The sequence below is a fragment of the Monodon monoceros genome, unplaced genomic scaffold (genome assembly GCF_005190385.1).
Source record: "Monodon monoceros isolate NGI ecotype Baffin Bay Population unplaced genomic scaffold, NGI_Narwhal_1 Super_Scaffold_20, whole genome shotgun sequence".
Classification (NCBI taxonomy): domain Eukaryota; kingdom Metazoa; phylum Chordata; class Mammalia; order Artiodactyla; family Monodontidae; genus Monodon; species Monodon monoceros.
In genome coordinates, this window is record NW_021703777.1 from 24,932,428 (window position 1) to 24,958,212 (window position 25,785).

The following is a 25,785-nucleotide window of genomic DNA, read 5'->3' on the forward strand; positions in this document are numbered from 1 at the left end:
GCCTTTTGCTTGGTCTCTTAACATCTAGGGAACACATGGACAATACAAAGTCATGGATCCTTCTTGGAACTGACAGAACAAAAGGAAGAGACAGTGGAAGAAGGGAGGGAAGTGGGGTGGGAGTACTGTTTCAGTACGCAGGATCCTAGGTCACCAAAGAAAGGCTTTTTCAATTGAGAAATAGAAGATGTGAAAAATGATTTGGTGATCTTTAATATTCTGCCTGTGTTCTGAGAACAGAAGACGCTGTACTTATAACTTGGCACCAAGCACTGTCATTCTCAGAATGTGGAGACCGTCATCCTTAGGCCCCTTTTCTTTTCCTGTGCCTCACGGGGTCTGTAAAGTGCAGAAGCCCATCTGCTCTCAGAGGACGTCCAGCTCTGTGGTGAACAAACCGGCCCCTCGTTCAGGCCACAGGGACTGTGGGTGATGGGAGAGGGTGGCGGGCAGAGAGGGGAGGCCCCAGAGGTACCTGATTCAGGATGAAGCGGGTTTGCACTTTTCAGGGAGGAAAGGAGTCAATGAACTGAAGATTTTACGACGTACTCGACTCTGAAGCGTGTGTGTACCGTCCTTCAACTGCTTAGATAGTTACCAATTCTCCCAGGAAGAAAGGAGCAAGCTTGCGAATGCCGCATGGTTCGTGCTCCCTGACTCAATTTAGTCATTTTAGTGTGAAAAAGCCCCTCTACCAGAAAGAGAGCTTAGGAAGTGGAAAAGGCAAAATCCGTCCAGAAAATGATTTATTTCTAGTTCACAGTTTTCGGTAAAAAGTTGGTAGAGAAGCAGGTTGACTAATAGCTAATGGCGGAAGGGACTGTCACTTATTCTCATTTAACAAAATCACCACCTACCACAGTGGCTCCCCTTTGGTCCTGTACAACGACAGGCCACCTGAAGACTAGCTAACTCGTATAATCGATAAATACACAGACACAGCATCTGGAAGATGTTGGTGTAGACTTAGAACTGCCAAACACCCCCCTTACTTTTCCTGCCTTTTGTTACTTGGAAAAGACAAAATGTTTATTTATTCGAGTTTCTTTTCTGAATAAAAATGAAACGGACAATGAACGCGTATTTTGATTTTTCTCCTGCAGAAAATCTAAGGGTTAAAATACGAAGGGGCACTGGTGTCACAGTGACTGGACAATTCCAGGCATTAGATGGCATGCGCTGTGAGGTGAACAGCTCAGGGCTGCAGAAAGAAAAGATTTACAATAAATAATAAGAGTCCATAAAAGATTATGGCTCTAAATAGGGATACATTTTGCTAACTGCTGACTGTGGCACAAATATTTCCACCTTTAACATCTGAGTGCCGACAGGGAGTTCGGCTTCGTGCAAAACAGAAGGCCCATCTACTTACAAACCATCACCCCCGGGGTGCCACCACTGAAACCAACACGTTACGGGAATTCTTGTTTTGATGGCAAGAGCAAAGCAGAACAAGACAAAAAAGGAAAAGAATAAGGTGGATATAGTATGTAAGAGAAAGTTAAGAAAAAAAACTTTATGCTTAGTAGTGGCACTATAATTTAAAAGCAACACCAAAGAAGAAATTTTTTTTCCTTCTAAAAGACAATAACTTTTAGGACTGAACTTGGGGATGGCAAATAGAAAAGAAAGATTAAATAAGAAAAGAAGACTTTGCTCTGCGATGAATTTGTCCTCAGACTCTAGAAAGATCTACATATTTCAGAGTAGAATGAAATTCTATTAAATGTAAGCGTTTCGGGCAAATCATCCTGAAGTGATATTCTGACTTCAATCCGCACATAGACAAAATTTTCTTTAATCAGTAAAAAAGATGGTGTTTTTTCAAGTAAAAGTACTTAATTATTTATTCAGCCATGTATCATATAACATAACAGGGCTTCTGGATTTTTTCCTAAGAGCTGGTTAAATATGTCCAAAAGAATGTTGGTTAATTTTTATTTCATTTTGTTTTATTTTAAGGAAATTTTAAGACCAAATTATCTGACTTAGATATTTCGGAGAAGCTATATATTGCGGAAGGAGAGCCAGAGCCCCCTTCTGGGGTGGGAAAGTTCTGTGGAAGCCAATGTTTTCCCTCTGCAGCCGCTACCTGCCTCCCAGCAGACCCCAGCCCCTGGGCCACCGCACCAGATGGCCATCTGTCCGTCCTGGTAACAGGGCTGCCTCAATCTCTACTTAGCCCCAGCTCTCAAGTCAGGACACTGAAACACTTGTTTTCTGTATGGATGTATCAGGTTAATTTTTTTAAGAACTGAAATTCCATACATTTATCAACAACCATTGCACTGACCTCCGAATCACTTAGACCCAGGAGTGACACATTGCATTAACATTCTGAAATAAGCAGGAGGCGTTAGTCAAGAAAACAATCCTCTATGCCGCCAAAAGCCTCAAGCAGAGACAGGCGACAGACTAAATTCTTCCAAGAATAAATCTCACTCTAGTCTCAAGACTTTCTGACTACACGTTATACGAATGTTGCAGATTGAAATGGATACAGGTAACTTCCACATGGGATCTCCAGGTATACGTCTTGCAACCAAAGGAAATGAGAACAAACCGGAAACATTGTCTTTGAACAAAACTACGCCTTGCTAACAATAACAGGTTATAGTCCTTGACACAGAACACAAAGGGTTGCGGTTTCCTTTTTTTTTTTTAAAGCTTTTCAAACATATCCAGATAGGATTATTCGAAAATAAGGAACAGGGGAAATATGTGGATTAGTTATAACTATCTTCTCAAAATTTCTTCAAGTACTTTAAGGTCAGAAGAAACTTTCTGAGAAGCTGTACTAGCCTGCATGAAAATATGCTCACAACTGAGAAACAAACACACTTTATTTTTAGATATTCCATTTTTAAAAAAAGATCAAATAACATTATTTCAAGTTAATTTTCATGATTAATGCAATTTTCTTTAGGTGGTGCTTATTTTTTTCTCAAATGTTACTGTCCTTGGGTATTTGCTAATAATTTGTAACAGAATAATGGATGCTCACTATTTCTTTTGTATATATTTACATATCTGTATGTTCTGAAACATATTTATAAATCATCGTATTTGAAATATATTAACTGCTTAGGTCTACCGATTTTTGTAAAAGGATTTTGAGCTCTCTTTGCAACCCGGGTAAGGTCCTTTTGCTCCAGTATAGCGATCTCTATGTGTCACTGCAGACAGTAGGTGGTCATCCTACCTGCCCGCTTGGGCCCTCATTTCATTTTGGATGAGATTGGGTAGCTGCTTCTTCTGAAACGGGCCCAGATATCAACATTTTAGATATAAAAGTCAGTGCCAGTTTCCCTGTTAACTTTCTTGCAGTCAGTTAAAAAGGTGATCTATAATGAAAGAAAACACAGCTTTAGTGGCGCTCATGTATACTGTCCCTCCCGAGGACCCCTACTCTTGAATGATTTTATTTATTTACTTTTTTTTTTTTTTTTTTTTGTGGTACGCGGGCCTCTCACTGTTGTGGCCTCTCCTGTTGCAGAGCACAGGCTCCGGACGCGCAGGCTCAGCGGCCATGGCTCACGGGCCCAGCCGCTCCGCGGCATGTGGGATCTTCCCGGACCGGGACACGAACCTACGTCCCCTGCATCGGCAGGCGGACTCTCAACCACTGCGCCACCAGGGAAGCCCTATTTACTTATTTTAATAAAAGAACCCTGGGTGGCAGCTCAGGGGATGTGGCGGTGGAGCAGAGTGCTCGAGATTAAAAACAACTGCGAGTCCCTGACCTGAGGACAACCCTGAGCATTGGAAACAGCAAGTTCCCTATTCAAGCTTAAAAGGGACACAACAGAGAAGCCCTCTCATGACCCCAGTGGGCTAGGCCTGGAAACCCAGTCATCCATCATGTTGGGGACACACATTTTCAAAGAAAGAAGGACTGTAGTGGGTAAAGCTTGAATGAATCGTTATACACTGGCAAACTTCAGCCGGGGCATTTATCTACAAATTGAGACTTGGAATTGCAGATTCAGTGGGTTTCTAAATGGGGCTTGTGGGCAGATGGAGAACCAAGGTCACTCCATCATTCGGCTACGCATATAGGCACCAGATTTTCTTTAATTTTTGGAGGTCATAAGAAAGCCAAGATGTGCTTCTCCTCCTCATTGACACGGCTGTACACTTGGTTGGTGCTGATCAAACAGAACCTTCTTAGCAATTAAAAACCAATCGAATGTGTTGTTAATTTGTAAGGTATACAATGGTATTGCAGAAAATGTCCTTATTTTTTAGAGATATATATATCAAAGAATGTGGGAGTGAATGTCATGTCAGGGATGTGATCTAAAATATAAGGAAAAAAAGACTGGTGAAATAAGTGTAGCAAACATTTGTTCAATCTGGGTGGTGGGAATATGGTGGTTTATTGCATTATTCCTTTCACTTTGTTTTAAAATTTTTCATAATAAAAAAATCAGTATCAACAATCAAATAAAAAGTTCAACCCAGACAAACCACCAGACAGAATAATAAGTGACGATTAAAAAAAATACAAGGGGCTTCCCTGGTGGCGCAGTGGTTGAGAGTCCGCCTGCCGATGCAGGGGACACGGGTTCGTGCCCCGGTCCGGGAAGATCCCACATGCCGCGGAGCGGCTGGGCCCGTGAGCCATGGCCGTTGAGCCTGCGTGTCCGGAGCCTGTGCTCCGCAACGGGAGAGGCCACAACAGTGAGAGGCCCACGTACCGCAAGAAAACCAAAAAAGAAACCAAAAAAAAAAAACCCCAAAAAGAACAAACAAAAATGTCTCTTCATGAATAAAATGCTTGATATCACCAGGAATCAATAAATGAAAAGGTTTTAACTATAAGATATACTTTTTAACCTCCCAATCGGTAAAAAAAAATTTTTTTAATGATAAAGCACAGAGACCTTTAAAATATTCTCTCATTAGCTTCTGGTAAAATTGTAGATTCAACCTTTTTGAAAGTCAATTAGACAATTCATAGCAAATGCCTGAAACCTGCGAATGCTTTCTTGAGTCAATTTATCCCAGAATTAGCAACAACTTGAAAAACAAAACCAAACCAAACCCTTGATATCCAATAATAGGAGACGTATTAAATAAATTATGACATGCAAATATGAAAAGAATAATATTGGGTTATGTTTACTGACATGGAAAGAAATCCTTAATATATCACTAGGTAAAAGAGAAGATTATAAAACTGTATATATAGTAGGATCCAGTTTTGATAGGAAAGGATACATCTATAAATAGATAAAAATTCAGCCAGGATACACACCACCAACTTAGCAGTGGCTGCTTCTAGGTAGCAGGATTGATTATAAGTGGGTATTTTTTCTTCTTTATGTTCTCCTATATTCTCTGAAAATAAAAGTTTGTTTGTTTGTTTTTTTGCGGTACGCGGGCCTCTCACTGTTGTGGCCTCTCCCGTTGCGGAGCACAGGCTCCGGACGCACAGGCTCAGTGGTCATGCCTCACGGGCCCAGCCGCTCCGCGGCATGTGGGATCCTCCCGGACCGGGGCACGAACCTGTGTCCCCTGCATCGGCAGGCAGATTCTCAACCACTGCGCCACCAGGGAAGCCCTAGAAGTTATTTTTTAAACTTAAAACAAATGATTAAGATTTACTGTTCAGTATCCTTTATTTTTTAAAGAGACTCTTAGTCTTTTAAAGAGTAATCTGAAGGATGATATAATTGAAGGCAGTTGTAAGAGACACAGGCGGGGGCAACTGTATCTAAATTCTGATCCCATTCATATCAGTCAACTTCAGTTGCAGAAGGCTGAGAGCCACGGAAGAAAAAGGCTGTTTAAAATACTGTAGAAGAAAAGTAGAACATTTTAGGGAGAATTCATTTTGGTAATGTTTTTAAATTTTCTTCTCTGAAAAGTACAGATGCCTTCTATTTAGGGCTGTCCTAGAGGCAGGCCAATCCGTACAACCTAACACCACGTTTTCAAGGAACAATTCCTGTTGCTGCGGCTCGAGCATTCATCCACCGCGGAGCCAGGAAACTTCTCAGGACAAGTAGCACAATGCCAGGTCTTGTCGAGGGCGGCTGCGGCCGGGAGGCCAGACCTTGGGGAGCTGGAGCCAGGCGCAGCCGCGGAAGTGAACCTGCACGTCAGGATCCGTGAAATGTCAGCTCGTGGAGGGACCTGGATCTCCCGCAGGAATCTGACTTTGTACATAAACAAGGACAATGGGCTTCTGCCGAGGCGAGCAGAGCACAGATGAACTAACTCAGTCTTCTCTGCAGCGATGCGAGACCCTTTGTCCCGTGGAAGTTGAAGGTGGCCCCAGTGAAATGTGGATGGGCCTTGGCCTGCCGCATCATCCACCAGGGCTTTCCCTGCTAAACAGAGGTCAACCCTGGAATATTGGAGATATTTCTAGTAACAACCATGGAGACACCCTTGAGAGAAAATCCCAGATTAGAAGAAGCTGGCATCTGAGCCACATGTCACATGTCACCTGTGCACGATCTGTCAAAGGAGGATGTCTACTTACAGAGGCTTACACATTTCTACCTCGTTCCTGACTGCTCTGAGCTGTACAAACAGATGGAACACAGTTGTAAGCCAGCAGAAATAAAGGTGGGAGAACCCAGGGAAATGAAGAAAAGAAAGGCACAGCCCTCTTCAGATCCTTGAAAAGAAGATTTAAACTCTTCACAGTGACACCATATTAAAGAGTTCCGGAAGCACAGTGTCTCAACTATAACCATTCAATGTAGAGGTCATGGGTGGGAGGAAAAACAGCAGAGCGTGACACCTACAGGACAATGGCGTATAGAAATAGAGAAAAGTACTGAGGAAAGTTTGGTGTGATAAGAAGGAAGAAACCTCAAATGGCAGCAATGCACAAAGTTTGAGGCTATATGTATTTGAAAAAAAAAAAAAAAAAGATCCACTGTTTAAAGGATGAGTTTTAACTTCTTTGAAAACTCAAAGATAAGTTGAGAAGGATTGACTGCCAGTGAAAAACTCTCCAGTCAACACTTGTGTCAGGGCAGCTACGTTCAGTGGTGCAGGCTGTGCACTGCACAAAGGTACCTTACGGGGTGGGTGGGTACTTAACATCACAGACAACAAAGATTTACATATTTATTACATCAGTATCCCAGTAGATGGCAGTGTCTTGAGCAAAGGCGCTTTTAAAACTTTTCAATGGCCCACCAACCAGCTTTGGCTTCACCAAAAAAGCACCGACTGTCCTAACTGGACGGATTCCATGAAATTAGTAGCCATTTCCATTTTTTAGAAACAAAATTCTGTGCCTTTAATTTTAACGTTAGAAAATATAAAGGGTGAAGAGACTATAGGGAGAGCTACTCCAAAATCACCAATTTCATTTGCTCTGTTTCCTGTTTATTTTCTTAATTGCTTCCATCTAATCCAGTGTTCTTTCATCTTTTACTTCTCAAGGTAATGGAGCATGGTTCTCTTATGCCTTCTAAAAAATGAAAGGGGAAATTGCACAGATTGAAGCAGCACATCACGCTCGTACAAATTTGTGCAATTTCTATTACTGACTCATAAATATTTAAGGACAGGCACCCAAACAATCACACCTGAAAATTCTGTGTTGGACACTTCCAAGTACGTATGTCTTTTAGTAAACTCTTTAAGTGCCATTATCTAAATCACAGAAAAATAGCCCACATTTCAAATTCTGAAAATTGGGCAAATTAAATGTTGGTCAGCACAGCATGATAGGACTCTACCTTTCTGATTTTCCCACTTCTGCTTTTTGTCTAGTAATGGAGAAAAAAACCAATTCAGGTAAATACTTCCTTGCTTTTGGAATAGAGCAAGCCAGGTGTGAGAAGTTTTTCTTATAGGCCTGCAATCTTATAGCCCCATGGACGCTGAATTATTAATGGCGAAGAGAGAGAACAAATAACCAAGAGAGGGTTCTTGGCAGCCATTGTTTGAAGTTCATGGTGTTACACAACATCGAGCATGTCCAATTCACCTGCCAGGAGCTATCTGATTCTTACTCTAGGGTTCCATTTTCCTATTTCGATCTTATCCAGCATCTGGTTGGGTGATGGTCCATGTCAGAAGACGTAGATCTTCTTTTTATTCCATTAAACTTTGGGATCTGGTTATGATATCATGCCTCATATATTTTCATCTACAAGTGATCATATTAGCTGGTTATCTGCTCCCAGCAGAACCTAGGCTTGTGCTGGGAAAGGAAATCGAAAAATCAAGATTGCGTTAGTCTCTTAAGCATTCAGTCCTTCTGTTCTCATGGGACTGGGCGGACCTTCTCCCCATCTCATTTGTCAGGTAGAACGGCATTAAGAATGCCACCGGCTATCTCAAAGGGGACGCACAGACTTCTTTACACTTAGGTTGAATTTTCTAGACTCTAAGGTTAAACAGGCAGACGAACTGCTGTTTAGCATTTACAGTGAAGCTCCATCTGAAGGACTGATTCAATGGAGGTGCTCCTAGGAGGGCACAGACAAGGGTGGAAGGAAGGGAAAGGTCAAGGCACTGGTGAGCAGGACCATGGGACCCAATCATCCCGGCTGCTAAGCAGACTGATTTCTCTGCCTGGCCACATGGGATACCCTGGTGGATGGTTTTCTCCTTTACTTTTGGGAAGATGATCCTAACTGAAGCAGCTGAGTCTAAGCTCTTAGGATAATTTTTTAAAACGGCGTTCTCAAACCAGTTCTTCCAATGATGTCTAGGATTTGCTTCAAAATAATCTACGGGGAAGAAGAACAAAAGGAAGGGATGGATGAAACATGAATCGATAATTATTTAAACTTGATCATGGGTACATTCTCTGTTCTTGTATCTGTTTGAAATTTTCCATTGTAAGAGTTTTTGAAAAATGAGGTCAAGAGCCAATGATCCAGAAACTTGCTAGTTATTAGTTTCAACCCTTAGCTTTACCTAGAACTTCTTTTAAAAAATGGCTAACGGGGCTTCCCTGGTGACGCAGTGGTTGAGAGTCCGCCTGCCGATGCAGGGGACACGGGTTTGTGCCCTGGTCCGGGAAGATCCCACATGCCGCGGAGCGGCTGGGCCCGTGAGCCATGGCCGCTGAGCCTGCGCGTCCGGAGCCTGTGCTCCGCAACGGGAGAGGCCACAGCAGTGAGAGGCCCGCGTACCACAAAAAAAAAAAAAAAAAAAAATGGCTAACAAGGAATGCTGTCCAACATCATTTTCTCTTTCCATGTCTCCCCAACTTATAATCGAGGAATTAACAAACAGCAGAATGGCCAATGGACAGCTGTGACGAGGGAGGACTGGATGAGGACAGAGGTGCAGTCATCAGCCCTTATGGGATGGGGAGTTACCTGTACGCACATCCATGGGCTTCCTGTTGCCTTGGTGCCCGGGCATGGAAACCAGCACCCCCGTATCTCATTGGTAAGCACACATTGGAACTGCCAGAGACAGAGTGTTTCACACTTGGGTTGCTACACTTTTCCTTCATTCTTGTGTTTGGCATGAGAGTCAAGATTAATAATGATTAACAACAGTGGGGAAAGTTGTGGGTTGATAAAGGACAGAGAGAGAATTGGAGAGAATCAGTTTCTTTTTTCAGCATTGCACATCTCTTTTCTCCTCTGGTTCCCCTGGATCTCCAGATCCCAGAGGCAGATCTCACTGAGTGGAAGGGCTCAGGCACCCATCAGCATTTGGAAGTGCCTGATCTCAATACTGCGCTGAGGCCGGCATCCAAGGCTGCCCTTCACAAGTCAACTATCTTAAATGTGCCCAGCAACTCTGAAACATGGACAATTCCGAACTTTGATTCCCATGATGAGCCTTCGCTCTGGACAGTCAGCTTCTTCCAGGAAATGAAATGTGGGAGATCTGATAACTAACCAAACATCCCACTAAGTACTTAAAAAATCTGCAGGTATGGGAAGTTGGAGGCTCGATGTAAATCTTTCTGGAAAGTATCACAGATCATACCTTAAAACATAACCCCATTAGCTGACCTTGTGCAGACCTCTTCCAAAAATAAGAGTTCCTTCCAAAACGGGAATCAAAAAAGAAGAGAGTTGGCGTTTTTTCCCCTTATTTCTGCTATCGGTTAACTCAGGTTAAAGAGGATTTCTTGGCACAAGGCAGCTTGATTCTATTCCACCTGAAGTAATGAGGTGAGAAGGTAAAAAGAGATCTCTTTGAGGGGAGGCTAATTGGGCAAGTTGCCTACTCAAAGGAAAAATAAAAGCACACCAAGGATTTTGTAGAAGAACAATAAACCGAGAAACCTATAACACTGATTTCTGCACACCACATTGTAGGGGTGGGGGAGCTCATAGGAAGCACCTCTTGTTCTGCATTGGGCAAAAGATCTGATTTGGATCTCTTCTTACGCATAATCTCCCAGCAACAGGAGAATTTAAGGATTGCTTCGTTTTTTGCCAAATGGCTAAAAAAAAACCCTCTCTTCTATCCTGTAATTATGCTTCAGCTCCAGCCAAGGCAACCGAGGCTAGGAGGTATTGTACATTTCACTTGTTTGGGGCTAGTTCAAACCTCCTCTTGCCTCGTCCCAGAGAACACCTGAAAAGCATAATAACAGGGTCTCGCAGCATACCTTTCTCCTAGGTAAATATTATCATGTAATCTTAAAGAACCGGCAGAAAGCCTCCATAGGAGATGGGGCTGGGGTCCTGCCCAGATCCCCTTTACCGCACTGGTGCACTCACCCCGCATCCCCAGGGGTGCCGGCTGCTCGTAGTGAGAACTGCCCTCACCGTTGGAGCCCCCCTCACCTGGCGGGCTACACATCCCCTGATGAAGTTAGTGGATAATGAGGGGGGGACCAAGAGCTGGCCCCCTTACCTCAAGGCAGGATTTACTCTGTGGTGCAATTTATGCTCCAGAATTCTCTGCGGGAGACAACCGGCCCTAGAATCCTTGCTCAGCTCCCCTTCCCTCTCCAGCCCCATCCCATCCCTGCAGGTCCCTCTGAGAGAACGCCCTCCATAACACACCCGCACAGGGATCCCTGTCTCGGGCTCTGCTTCTAGGGAACCTGACCTGTGACACTTCAGGAAGCCTAGGGAAGCAACTTAAAATGGACACCTCTTATTTTTAATCTGCCGTCTTTCGATGTCTACCAATCTGGCCCATTTCACGTGTTTAGACTCACGAACATAAGCATAGATACCAAAAAAAAAAAAAAATAGCCTTAGGATTACATGGAGAAGGCAGGCTGGAATCTATAGTAGCTCACATCTCCTATTTGGGCATCCAACTGAACAAAGTCCCCTCTCCATCCCCCAGACCCATTTCCCAACACAACGCACAGACCAGATGGAAAGACTCATTCCCCATCTGCGTACTTATACACGGAGGCAAGCCTAACACCATGCTTGGGTTAGAGTCAGGTTCTGTCCCTAATACTATATGAACCCTGTGTGACTCTGTTTTAATTACTGTTTAATATTTGATAGTCCCAAATGCCGATTCACAGAGTTAAAAAGAAGCAAAGACTCGCGTTAACGGTGTTCAAATGAACACCGTTCATGTGCCTGGTGATGGTCCGAGGTCGACTCATATCACATCCAAAGGAAAAACACTGTTGATCTTCTGTCACAAGAATTAAATAATAAAACCAAGCAACGGCTCCCAGGAGGAAGAATCTAAGTTTGCTAAAGTTCCTTGACTTAAAGCCTGCCAAGGGGGAGACTGCCTCTCCCCTGAGCTCCCTTTCCATGGAGGTGGGTCTGCACTTGTTGGCACCTGCCTGCAACAGTTCAGGTCTGGGTGGTTATGAGCCTCAGGATGGGTGGCAGTACTGACCCGTCCTTTTCCTTTCAGGCGGCAGACTGATGGGCAGCCCACCCTGGCTGACCTTCTCTTAAACTGCCTTTGGCAAATGGAAAGCTTCCTTAACCTACAGTTGTTAGTGATGTCAGTTTTCCTGCAATTTCTGAAAGCATGGTCTTTCTTCTGCTTTTTACATTTTTGCCCTCCTAACAATGCAGTGAGTTAAAAGCTGGGGTGTCCCTGGTGACAAGTTATCAGCCCACAGCTGCAAAGCTACTTAGGAACACAGCTCAACCTCGGTCTACCCACCGACTGAGGCTTTCCTGAGATACAGATCCAGCTCCCAAATAGAGCCACCCACTTCAACTCTCCGGTCAGGAAACTTCTGCCAAGAGGATAATATTATCTACTTCACACAATCATTGTAAGGGATAAAAAATAATAGCATAAGGAAAACTCTCCAGCAAAGTGACACATTTAGATGTTTAATAACTGTGAATGGCCTTCCCCCTTGGTGTCCTTTGCGTTTTGGGTTGTTTCCACCAACCAAAGCTCAAACACAAAATGATGAAAAAAGGGTGACTTTTGAACCCAGTGGGAGAGAACGGTTTGAGGAATGTTGCTCAAACTGTGACGTGGGCCTCAAGGCCCCCAGAGGGAGTGTTCCGAGGGGACTCCACAGTGGCCTACCTGGTGGTCGTCCGGATGGTGTTTTCTTTCGTGTGAATGTGCTCTTTGCTCACCTTCTCTGTAAAGAGAAAGGATGAAACAGACACCTCTTAGGTTGTTCTGACTCGATTTGTGTGTTTAAGGCTGAAGCAGAAACATCCTCCACATTCCTCTTTCTCTGTTGTGGGTTTCTTTTTTAAACATTCAAACCATTCCTGTCTTATTGGTAAAGACAGGCAACAAAAGCATGTCGATAGCATCCACCAAAATAGTTTATTAAAAACCAATCAAAGGGAAAGAATTACTAACAAAGTACAACTGTGTTGTCTGATTTTCATCAGGCCTCAGTAGGTACAAGTACACACACACACACACACACACACACACACAGAGATGTGCATAAAGATAGTTATTTCTCTTCTATTTTTCCCCAGCTGAAAATGTCTGCTTTTCTCTGATTCAGCATGAAAACTGCAGTTGTTGCAACTGTTCCGCTTCTGACTTGGATGACAACCTTTAAGCATTCTGTATTGTCAGGCCCCTTTGTGAGACGGGATATAAAAACAAACGTAGGACCTCTGGGTGCGAGAGTCATCGAGTGCACACATTCCGATAAATGTCACAGGGGACAAAAAATATCATTAGACAAGAGGAGGTAAACTCTGTCCTGAGGTCTGAATCTACCAGCTGTCAGAAATTATTTAATTAGCTTTCAGGAACACAAAAGTTGACCTCTGGTCTTCCCCGTCCAGTTCAAATGTGAGGATTCTGCCCTGACGTTCACAGCTCTGGGTGGCTTCTTTTAAGTCTCCAGAGGAAACCTGGCCACCTCTACAAGGGTTTCAGATTTCAACAGCAGGGCAAGTGAAAAACTCCTAATCTTACGGATTTGGGGGAAAATTTTAAACAAAGATATACGCTGTCCCGTGTTTTTTAACACTGGTCTGAAGCTGCTGTGTGCATATTTGCGTGGACCATTCCTTTCTGTCCGTTCAACAGTGACAATGAGGGTGAATCTGGATTCACAGGCAGTGTTCTTTCAGAGAGCAGGAAATCGGGGCTAAATGACTTGCTTGAGGTCACCCAGGCAGTCAGTGACAGCGCCAGGGTGAGAACTCTCAGACACAAAGTTCTTAGCTGATAGTAGACCATGATAATGTACTGCTAGAGACAGAGACTTTTTTCAAAGAATCACACTGGCCTCACTCTTGCAGATTTGAACTGCTAAATCATTTTCAAAGTTATATTGTTTTTAGAGATGCTTTCAGCCTGTTTTTTTTTGTTTTTGTTTTTTTTAAAGCAAAGCATCTTGCATGTTTGGAGTTTTTTTGGAACTTGCAAAGATCTATGTGGCCTATTCAGTTTACTGACTTAACTCTTTCCATCTCTCTGAGCTCTGCACAAACACAGTCCTTGTTTGAGAACTCCGAGGCTGCCATTTTCGGCACTGACTGATAACTTTACAGCTATGGGGGCGTGTCATGAGGCCAATGAGAAGGTGAGCTATCACGATGCCTTGCAGATTCTAGCTTCTTTCCTCTTTTCTGGTATTTTTCTTAGGGGAGAAAAGTCAATACTTAAATAATGAAGCATTTAATGGGTGTTTTAAATCTGTTAGCCATAACAAAACAGAGTTTATCAAATATTAGTAACAAACTCTACTGATGCCTGAATTTCAGTATGTAGGCCAATGCTTGACCAAGGACAAAGTATCTGTATTTCTATATAAGTCTGAATCTTATATGAGTCTCTTTCATCCATCTCAATCACATTCAAGCAGTAACGGCACATTAAATTTGACAAAGAGCCTGCAGCTTGAATGAGGTGATAAAGAGAACAACTTAGGTTCTAGAACCCTCACCTGTTCTATCAAGACACTTAGCTGAGCTAGAATCGGTGATTCCTTAGCTTTTTAATAGGTGATCACTTAGCTGATTCCTAAACTTTGACTTCTGAGTATTTGAAGTAGAAAAAGTTGGTTTACAGGAAATGTTCTACTATGTTATAGCTGGAAAAGAGTCCTCACAGTTTCATCTTTTGCCTTCCCCTTTCCTTGACTTTTTTTTTTTTGGCAAGCTACCGTAAAAATCTCATTAATTCCGACCACACTAATTTGGAATTCACAGTAACTCAGTCACTGTTGGAGTAAATTGAAGTTTATCTTTTGCACATTAGGAAAACAAAAGAAAGGCTGTTAATCAGATCAACTGCCTAAACAAAATTAGAGGTGAGACTTTTAGTCCAGGCAACAGGGATCATTTGCACGGAGTTGCATAGGTTCCAATTTCAAATGGTTCTTAACTATTTACTAAAGAAAGTTTGGCAGGAGTCCTACCAGGCAGCCTTTGATGAACTCTTCGTTTGAGAGGTCGTATACACGTTAAAGTAACAAAATGGATTTCTGTCTAAAAAATCCTATAATGCTGGTGTTTTTACTTCGTTAGAGTGGCTTTCCCTCCAATTAGTCCCCATTATTGACTTTTTTTTTTTTTTTCCTCGAGGAAACGTACCTGACAGTTGAAAAAGAAGCTCGGAAGCCATCTTCACAGAGATGTCCTGACTGAAGAGGTTTCTCTCTGGGGGCACTCTACTTTCTGGCATCTTCTGTAAGGGTTCAGTTTTCTCTCGCCCAATTAAAGTGCTATAGCCAACACTGCGGCTGGGTGATATTGAGGCCTGCGAGTCCTGGATGTCCACCTCCATGGGTTCCTCTTTGATCTTCACCATCTGAGTGTCCTTGTAGCTTTCCGCTGCAAACAGGTGAATGAAGAACAAAAACACCAGAGTTTCTTAATTCTGAACCAAACCCAGTTTCTAATCACAGAGAGAGCTACGAGGCTTGAGTCAGGGAGCAGTTTAGAAGACAGTGCCGTGGCACACTGGAACACAGTTTGAAAAACTTCTACTTTAATCTATCTGGTTTCCAGAAAAGGAAGGAACCTGAAGCTCAGAGAAATCAGGGGACTTGCCCAAGGCCACACAAATGGCAACAGAACCAGGCCTGCTGCTACAGATCTAGAACCAGGTTTCTTGACCAAAGTCTCCCAGTCACTCCCACACACTCCTTCCCCTCTGCCATGATGCTTCCAGGACTTACAGAGGACACAGCGAATATCTGTCATTGTTTTATAATGTACTCAATTTCAGTGAATCAGTTAAGAGCAAGCATATTCATACTATGATTTTCTCCCTCTATTTTGAAAGCTCTGATCAATGTTTTTGCTTTCTCTTCTAGGGCACCTAAATTAATAAAGGATAAATAGGGTTGATTCAACTGAGACCTTTACACCTTGCTGGGAGCTAGTAATCCTCAAGACCACCTAGGATGTTAATTGCAGCGCAAGGATTAACACTTAGAAAAACAGCGATCTTACAAGTTACAATAACAGTTCAACTTACTGACTGCTCTGGCTTTAGGTGTGGCCATTGAACATTTGGTCTTTAGTTTGAAACATACATTTACTTTGCAAGGCTGGAGTGTCTTTATGTTCATACGTTCCTTAGAGCTAATGAGAGAACATCTTGGAAACAAGGTGGGACAATTAGCGCATTAATTTGGGTCACTTTAAAATAAGGCCACACTTTCAAATTGGTAAGCATTTATTAGTTATTACTGTGTCCTCAGCATTCTGGAAAACACAGAAACCAAAAAGGATCTGATAGATAGACAAGACAGACAGATAGATAGGGCAGTGGGTTGAATCGTGGCCCCCCCAAAACGATATGACTATGTCATAACCCCAGGAACTTGTGAATGTGACCTTATATGGAAAAAAGGTATTTGTAGATGTGATTAAGAATCTCAAGATAAGATGATCCTGGATTATCCAGGTGGGCCCTAAATCCAGTGACAAGTGTCCATATAATAGACAGAAGAGGACAAGACACAGACACAGTGGAAAAGGCCATGTGAGGACAGAGACAGTGCTGTAAGACTGACTGTCTGTGTCTCCCCTCCAAATTAATCTGCTGAAACCTAATCACCAATGTGACGATATTTGGAAGTGGGGCCTTTGGGAGGTGATTAGGTCATGAGGGAGGAGTCCTCAAGGATGGGGGTTAATGCCCTTATAGAGAAGACCCTGGACAGCTCCCTCACCCCTTCCTGCATGTGAGGACTCAGTGCAGAGATGCCTGACAATGAACCAGGAAGAGGGCTCTCACCTGACCGTGCTGGCACCCTGACCCTCGACTTCCAGATGCCAGAGCTGTGAGAAATACCTCTCTGTTGTTTACAAGCTACCCAGTCTGTGATGTTCTGTTACAGCAGCCGGAACGGACTAAGAGAGACTGGAGTTTTGCTGCCACAAGCTAAGGATTGCCTGGTGTCACCAGAAACTGGAGGGAGTAAGGAAAGATTCTCCCCTAGAACCTTCAGATTTCAGACTCCTGGCCCCCATTTCTGTAGTTTTAAGCTACGAAGTTTGTGGTAATTTGTGACGGATGGATGGATAGATAGACACATATAACTAACTATAAGAGGCAACATAAAGCAGGTGCTGATCTTGGGACAGTTAGGAGATATGACAGGGGAAATCTCATTGCTGTAAGCTGGGTAGTCAGAGAAAGCTACGCTCTCCTTGCCAAGTATGAGACAGGTGAAAGTCAAGTATATGCTTACTTTATTGATTTGCAATAAAGAAGACAGTGGAGTACTTTAAATTAAATGATTAAAATTAATGTGGTGCTATCCATAAGATCTCATGTAAGAATTGTGCTTTTTTTCTTCCTGACATATTACACATGCTTCTCAGAGAAAACGACTTGTTTTTTGTCAGCAACTAAACTTCAGGCAACTGTTATATTTAATTTAGATCCTTTCCCCCTCCCTGTATTCCTGCCAAGCTGTTTTTTTCTTTTTTCTCTGCATGTCTGTGAAGCTCAGAAAAACCAAGTCCATTGATTCAATCATGATAAAAAAAAAAAAGAAGACTATAAAGCTTTCCAAGTTACATGCCTGTCTTCTCTGCCTTTATTTCTAGTCCCTGATTCTTTCCTGAGTACTGACGACACCCCCTGTCCACTTAGGGATTTGGGGACCTGACAGCCATCCTGACCTTCCCTTAGATCACCCATAGGTGCAGTCACCACGCACAGTGCCCTGTTTGTGTCCCCTCAAACTACTTAGGATTTGGAAAATTAACAGTGGGGTCAGTGTCACAGGTACATAATGATGTCTCTGAACCTTGCAAGTCATTCCAAGGCCTGAAGACAAACACAAAGGGATACTAGAAAGAGATTCATTTTGTTAAAAAAATAAAAATCTCAACAACATAAAAAGAGCAAAGCTAGAAAGAAGCTCCATTATTTATATCCCCCAAGCGCCCTCTCCCCCAGCTTTGCCCCTGGATTAAAAACCACCTGGCTTCCTGGTGGCGCAGCAGTTAAGAATCTGCCTACCAATGCAGGGAACACGGGTTCGAGCCCTGGTCCGGGAAGATCCCACATGCCGCGGAGCAACTAAGCCCGTGCGCCACAACTACTGAGCCTGCGCTCTAGAGCCCACGAGCCACAACTACTGAGCCCACATGCCACAACTACTTAAGCCTGCACGCCTACAGCCTGTGCTCCACAACGAGACAAGCCACCGCAATGAGATGCCCGCACACCGCAAGGAAGAGTGGCCCCCGCTCTCCGCAACTAGAGAAAGCCCGCGTGCAGCAACGAAGACCCAATGCAGCCAAAAATAAATACATTAATAAATTAATTAAAAAACCCCCAAAAACCCACCTGGCTATTTGTGCCACCGGATTTAATGAAACCTGTTTTTAAAAGCTACTTGGGATAATTTCAAATATGACTTTCCATGAAGTGCTTTCTGCTCTTCCTTATGACAACTCTTGACTTTTCAACTATGCACAACACTGATCACTGAGTGAAGTAAGTCAGAAAGAGAAAAACAAATACCACATGCTAACACATATATATGGAATCTAAAAAAAAAAAGTTCTGAAGAACCTAGGGGCAGGACAGGAATAAAGACGCAGACGTAGAGAATGGACTTGAGGATATGGGGAGGGGGAAGGGTAAGCGGGGACGAAGTGAGAGAGTGGCATGGACATATATACACTACAAAATATAAAATAGATAGCTAGTGGGAAGCAGCCGCATAGCACAGGGAGATCAGCTCGGTGCTTTGTGTCCACCTAGAGAGGTGGGAGAGGGAAGGTGGGAGGGAGACGCAAGAGGGAGGAGATATGGGGATATATGTATACGTATAGCTGATTCACTTTGTTATACAGCAGAAACTAACACACCATTGTAAAGCAATTATACTCCAATAAAGATGCTTAAAAAACCCCCCAAACCCTTTAGCATTTGTAATCTACCCGACAGACTCCAGACTCACCGAGAAGACTTTTCAAACTGACATCTCAACGGGCAAGTGAGACATGATTCAATAAATATTTTTATAGTCCTTGCTCTTGTATGCAATAGCATCATTGTCAAGTGTTTTCTTGCCTTTTTTTAAAAAGCAGGTTTCTCAACCTCAGCCCTATGGACATTTGAAGCCAGATACTTCTTTGCTGTGGGAGGCTGTGCTGCGCGCTGTAGGGTGTTTAGCACATCTCTGGTCTCTACTCTCTACAAACGAGGAGTGCCAGCCCCCTAGCTGTGACAACTACGAGTAACTCCAGACATCGCCAGTGTCCTCTGGAGGGCAAAACCACAGCTGTAAAGTTTTTGCCACACTCTTGTTTTCAGCCCTTCTCCTCTTCCCGCCCCCAATTAATCAGGACCCAAGGCCAAGCAGAAAGAAGCAGCTCCTCCTAAGTTCCAACTCGGTTGATCACCGTCTCAGGCCAGCTGGCCGAGGATGTGGGAGGCAGCTGACTTGGGAACAGAGTTTCTGCTACAGATCCCACTTGGTCCCCAGGCCAGCTCGCTCCCTGTTGCCTGGGGCGTCCTGACATAGCAATGGTTGAATACCTCACTCCACTTACTCTTAGCTTTGACTCCCACGCCACAAATACGAACTCAACTCCGGTGGGCGCTACTGCTACTTCAAGAGAGAGCCTGGCACGTGGGAAGAGATGAGAGAGTGTTAACAGTGCCTGATGCCTGGGACGGGGTGTAGGTGACTGTTTACTTCAACGCTTATTTGTATTCTGTAATTTTTCTGTGATGAATATGGATATCTTGTCATTCACCTAAATTTTTTTTAAAATGGAAAACACATACGCCCGTAAAAAGATGCTATTTCCTCTTCAGAAGTGTACAGAACAGTGTACATGTGTGTGTACATGTCTGGTAGCATTGGAAGAGTTGGTTCGTGGCTCCAACAAGCCCTATTCAAACTCTGCTTGGCAACAGAAGGGGAAAAAAGCAACAGGAATGCCATAATACTGTTTTCTTTCCTGCCTTCATAAACACAATACATATTAGCTATCAAACTGGATTACTTCATTCATCAGTCACTTGGCCATTCTGTAATCTTTTTTCTTTTTTTTTTTTTTTAACATTTTTACTGGAGTATAATTGCTTTATAATGGTGTGTTCGTTTCTGCTGTATAACAAAGTGAATCAGCTATATGTATCCATATATCCCCATACCTCCTCCCTCTTGCGTCTCCCTCCCACCCTCCCTATCCCACCCCTCTAGGTGGTCACAAAGCACCGAGCTGATCTCCCTGTGCTATGGGGCTGCTTCCCGCTAGCTATCTATTTTACATTTGGTAGTGTATATATGTCCATGCCGCTCTCTCACTTTGTCCCAGCTTACCCTTCGCCCTCCCCGTGTCCTCAAGTCCATTCTCTACATCTTCGTCTTTATTCCTGTCCTGCCCCTAGGTGTAATCTTTTATCAATGTCTACTATGTACTCAGAACTACGATAGATGATTCATGGGATTCAGAGACAAGTAAGACAAGGTTCTTGCCCTCAAGCAGTTTAAATCCAAATGGATGTACGATCAGACAAGTATCAACAGCCCTCTCATACAAGAAGTGAAATTAAAACACAGTGTGGGAAGAGGGGTCGAGGAAGACCACGAACCAAAGCACAAAGGTGGAATTGTACTCGACCGGGGGCGTCCAGGGAATAAATATCACACTGTCCGTTCGGCTGGAGCGCCAACGTTGAGAGGCGGAGCTGGCTCCTTGGGTAAGCGGGACTCGTGAGGTGTCAACGGAAAAGCAACTCTAGCTTTGTCTGCCGTTGTCTCTTTAAACCTGCCTGGTAGGAAAATGTTCCTCGCCTGGTCCTGGGTGAGATCTCAGTCAGGCCCATAACCCGATAATTCTTAGGTAATACAAAGCCTTACAGCCCTTTAAACAGCAAAGGAACGGTCTTGATTCGGAATCCGGAAGGCCCAACCCCACAGGTTAAGCCACAGTTCAGCCTTTCCGCGAAGGTGATCCCAGCTCCTCCCTGGAAGGGCCCACAGGTCTCCTGTGACTGGGGGGAAACAGTGGGTTCTGCACCCTCTCCCTGTTCTCTCACACCCTCCCCAGCACTCTAGCTGCCCTTCCTGAATCTATAACTGGAGAAGCAGGAGAGGGGAGGGGAGGCAAAGCTCTACCCTCGCTGACCTGATCTAAAATGGTTTTACCCTCTGGAGGCAAGCAGACATTTCTCTCATGGGATTCTCCCATCGGGTCTTCGGAGACCTTTAACCCGATGGTGATCTCTCCCTGCGCTTCCTTTACCTGGCTGACCGGCCTCTAGCCTGGGCTCACTGATTTCCTCCACTGCCTGTGGAGATCCACCTGTGGGCCTCCATCTCAAGGCAGGCAAGGGTGCCATCAACTCTCTACGGAGCACCCCCAGACAGCATTTAAGACAACACCCCCGTTGACCCTCCTGTGGGAATCCGGTCCACACTGGGGCCTCCTTATTTGATCACACAAAAAGGGTGAGTTCAGGTCCCATGCAGCCCAGCAGCCTCTCTCTTCCACTCAGACACCAAGGCAATTTGCCCTCTAGATTCCCCAGGCTGACGTCAGGCACCAGGTCACCAGGCTCCCAACTGAGGAAAACATGGGACAAACTTCCCGGATGATGTCCCTCAAGCCGTCCTCTCTAGATTTGGGATGAGAGACTGGTACCCTTTCCTCCATTCCCAGTACCCTGCAGTGGGGGAATCACAGCCCAGCTCTCTCCAAAAATCCCCTTGCCCGATCTTCAATAACCTCTCACTTTTATACTCTCTCCATTTGACCACGAGGTGCAAGAGGTTTGTGTGTGTGTGTGTGTGTGTGTGTGTGTGTGTGTTCAAATATATAGAACATAAGATGTATCTTTTTAACCATTTTTAAGCACACAGTTCAGTGGCATTAAGTACATTCACATAGTTGTACAGCCATCACCATCATCCTTCTCCAGAATTTTTCATCTTCCCCAACTGAAACTTTACCCATTAAACACTAACTCCCCATTTCCCCCCTCTCTCAGCCTCTGGCAACCATCATTCTACTTTCTGACTCTAGGCCAGGAGTTTTCGTATTTTTAAAAATATTCTTCATGCAGTAACCTTGGTGCCGAAGCCAGATCTTCCATTTAACATACTGTTTAACAAGGAGTGTCAGATCATATTCCAGAGAAATTACACTGGAGAGGTAGGTAAGGGCAGAATATGGAAACTAAGATGCTGGGTCCGGAAGCCTGTCCTGAATGGGGAGCCGGCGGGGACCCAGCCTTTGTGTGTGTGGGGGGTGTTTGCTTGGAGAAGCAGCATGATCAGATTACAGTTCAGAAGGACAATCTGGCAGGGGCACTTGTACGGGATGAAGGGACTGGAGGAAACGGAAACGGGACCGTTGATGGGGACTTGTAGTAATCCAAGCAACGAGATGCTGAGAGCCTGAACTAAAGGTCATGAGGGTAGAAAAGACTCACAAGATATTCCAGAGGTTGAATGCAGAGGCACTGGTGGTGGACCAAATAAGAGTCTGAATCAAGAATGAAGAGACCAATGTGAGAGTAATTGTGAAGAAACCTTGCATATGGTCTAGACAAGGGAGAGGTGAGATTAAAAGAAAACAACAATTCTCTGACTTCTAAGCCTCTGAGATTTGGAAAATGCTATCAATAAGAGTAGAAAAACAGAAAAGTTCGGTCGGTAAGAAACATGAAGGAAGATTTTCATATCTATTTTGGCTAAGTATCTGTAATTCCTTCAGGAAGTAGAGGTCATGATGGCTTAGAGGCAGTAAGATAAGAATCACTAGTGACAGACAGATTGGAAGTCATCTGAATCCAAGGGACTGGGTGAGATCAGCAAGGGAGGTCGAGTAGAGAGCGGTGGATGGGGAGGAAATGTTACCATCTACTCCTACAGAGGAGGAAGAAGAAAAGAAGCAAGGACAGGAACTTCCCTGGTGGCTCAGTGGTTAAGAATCCGCCTGCCAATGCAGGGGACACGAGTTTGAGCCCTGGTCCGGGAAGATCCCACATGCTGCGGAGCAACTAAGCCTGTGCGCCACAACTACTGAGCCTGCACTCTAGAGTCCGTGTGCCGCAACCACTGAGCCCACGCACTTAGAGCCCGTGCTCCGCAACAAGAGAAGCCACCGCAATGGGAAGCCTGCGCACCACAACGAAGAGTAGCCCCCACTCGCCGCAACTAGAGAAAGCCCGCGCACAGCAACGAAGACCCAACGCAGCCCAAAAAGAAAAACAAATTTTTTTTTAATTAAAAAGAAGTGAGAAGAAGTGGAGAGGGAGTGGTCCAGCACAGCAGCCGTGTGCATAGAAAGCCAGAGAGAAGGGGGGTGAGGGCAGAGGCACCACCCGCTCCTGCCCCTGGGCTCCTGCACCCCTACAGTGATTCCTTAGTTTCAGCCCTATGTAAAAGCCCCAGCCCCGCTCTCCCTGCAATACTGAACTATGCCAGCTGCCCGAATACGCCCGGCCATTCCTCATCTTATTCTCTCTTAAATACCCGGATAATTCCCTATACAGATTTCAAAATAACTTAGACGTCTCCTCTCTGAGCAGTCTTTCTTTATTTTCATCAGGCACCTTTCCCTCCTCGGTCCTACCTCTAGATTGCTCAGATCTTGCCAACATTGTACTGCACTGTGGTTATTGTCTACAGATTTCATTTCCCCTGTGGACTGAATGCTCAGTGACAGCCTGGTTGTGATTCATCTTTCATCCCCAGACTTTGCACATTTGATGCGATTAATAGCTGTTTGTCACACGCATCACCTGAGTCAGAACACACAGTAGGTGTGCAATGCTCCTCTCCCTTCCCTGACTGCCGGAGACACTCTGTCTGCTGCAGACACTCACGTATGCTATGAACTTGAAACAAAATACGGAAGGATGCAGCATTGGCAGTGGCACTGAAATAACAAACAAACATCGGCCATTCTCTCTCTGGACTGCCATCATGATCCTGAGCTGGTGTTTCTGAATAACAAGAAGCTTAAAAGAGCCTCTAGAAGCAATGCCAACGATGCCATCTGGAAACAATTCACTTTCTAGAGTGATACCCCCTGTCAATCAGATAAATTAAAAATCTTTTATCTCCAACTTGCCATCCTGAAAGATACAAAGTTCTGGGTTGGGCACAAAAACATGGTCCAGGTAAAAAAAAAAGAAGATTCCTGGAGGTGTCGGGTTCATTACTTAACACTTTGTGAACGACAATGCAGGTCAAAAGACCAAGTAAAGGGAAACAGATGACCAGGAACAAGAAAAGAGACTGCATGGTAACACCACGCCGTGGCAGTGCTTGGCTCACCGCTGGAATCTGATGAAGGCGACTGCTGTCTCCCTTTGCTTTCTCTTACTTAACTTTGCCCTTGCTAAAAGCAGCTGCTCCATATTCTGTAATAACCTATATAGGAAAAGAATCTGAAAAACAATGGACATATGCATAGGTATAGCCGAATCACTTTGCTGTACACATGAAACCAACAGAACATTGTAAATCAACGAGACTCCAATAGGAAATAAAAATTAAATAAAAAAATAAATACCCTTCAGAAAAAGATGGCATGAAGAGTTGGGCTGGGTTTCCTGGGTGGCACAGGAAAAAGACCGAGCCCCAGCCCTGCTCGAGCAGAAATGGAAATGTTATTTCCCAGAAGTCTCATGCTCTCCATCATGCTTTGCATTCTCAGAGAGCAGCAAGGTGGGAGTGAAACAGCCTCTGGGCAGCCACGCCCTCACCCCATAGCTGAGGTTGCGTCCCCAGTGCAATGCACATCAACACAGTTCCGTTCTTGTTATGAAAATTAGGAACATGACGCATAGAGGCTGAGTGTGACTCTTCCTTCCCTCTCTCTTCTCCTACGCTGTCTCTCTTCAGGAGCCATCACATGGAACAGAAGGACATGCACATTGAGACAGGTCTTGAGTTCTTTAGAGGACTAGATTGGTACATGCTTCTCCATGGGAAGTTAGATATTAAACTTCATTTGTCTGAATGGATAAAGGAGATGTGGTACATATATACAATGGAATACTACTCAGCCATAAAAGAGAATGAATTAATGCCATTTGCAGCCACATGGATACAACTAGAGATCATCATACTATGTGAAGTAAGTCAGAAAGAGAAAGACAAACACCATATGATATCACTTATATGTGAGATCTAAAATATGACACAGATGAACCTATCTGTTCACAAATGAACAGAAACAGAATAACGGGCATAGAGAACAGACTTGTGGTTGCCGGGGGAGGGGGCTGAGGAATGGAGAAGGAGGCTGGGGTGAGCAGATGCAAACTGTTATATATAGATGGATAAACAGCAAAGTCCTACTGTAGAGCACAGGGAACTATATTCATTATCCTGTGATAAACCATAATGGAAAAGAATATAGAAAAAAGAATGTATATGTATGTATAACTGAATCACTTTGCTGTACAACAGTAATTAACACATTGTAAATCAACTATACTTCAATTAAAAAAAAATAAACTTCATTTGTCTCTGCAGTGGTCCTTGGGGCGGTAAAAGGAAGGAAGGAAACCCATGCCTGGGGCTTATCCACGGCAGCTGCCACATCCCAGGAGAGGCAACACAGGCTCCTACTGTCCCTATTGGACACATCGGTCATCTGTTCCTGGGGAAAAAGAGAAGAAACACTCTCCACAAAAGAAAACAGTGGTGCAGCAGTTTTTCTCTAGTTTTCCTAATACACAAGAGCTTTCAAGAACAGCATCCACTGCCTCTTCTTGGAACAGCAGAATGGGAGACATTCTCCGGAATGAATAAAATGCATGGTCTCTGGCCTTGAGGGTAACAGGCACAGCTGAGGGCACGGCTGCTAAATGGTGTGAGGTAGGGAATTGAATTTTTCCCCCTCAATTAAAAAAAAAAAAAGGAAAAAACAGTATTTTTCAACAGAAGAACCTTACAATGACCTCCACTACACACACACACACACACACACACACACACACACACACACACACACA

The 25,785-nt window shown here is 44.1% G+C and overlaps 1 protein-coding gene across 3 annotated transcripts in view; it reads right to left on the minus strand.

The window, feature by feature from the left end:
• ZNF827 (zinc finger protein 827) overlaps positions 1-25,785 on the minus strand; it is a 178,900-nt gene that overhangs the window by 67,385 nt on the left and 85,730 nt on the right. For all 3 annotated transcript variants that reach the window (XM_029235163.1, XM_029235161.1, XM_029235162.1), the window contains 2 exons: positions 14,919-15,158; positions 12,430-12,487 (listed from right to left, as the gene is read on the minus strand). In XM_029235163.1, coding sequence (XP_029090996.1) covers positions 12,430-12,487; positions 14,919-15,158 — 298 coding nt within the window. The remainder of the gene's footprint in view (positions 1-12,429; positions 12,488-14,918; positions 15,159-25,785) is intronic.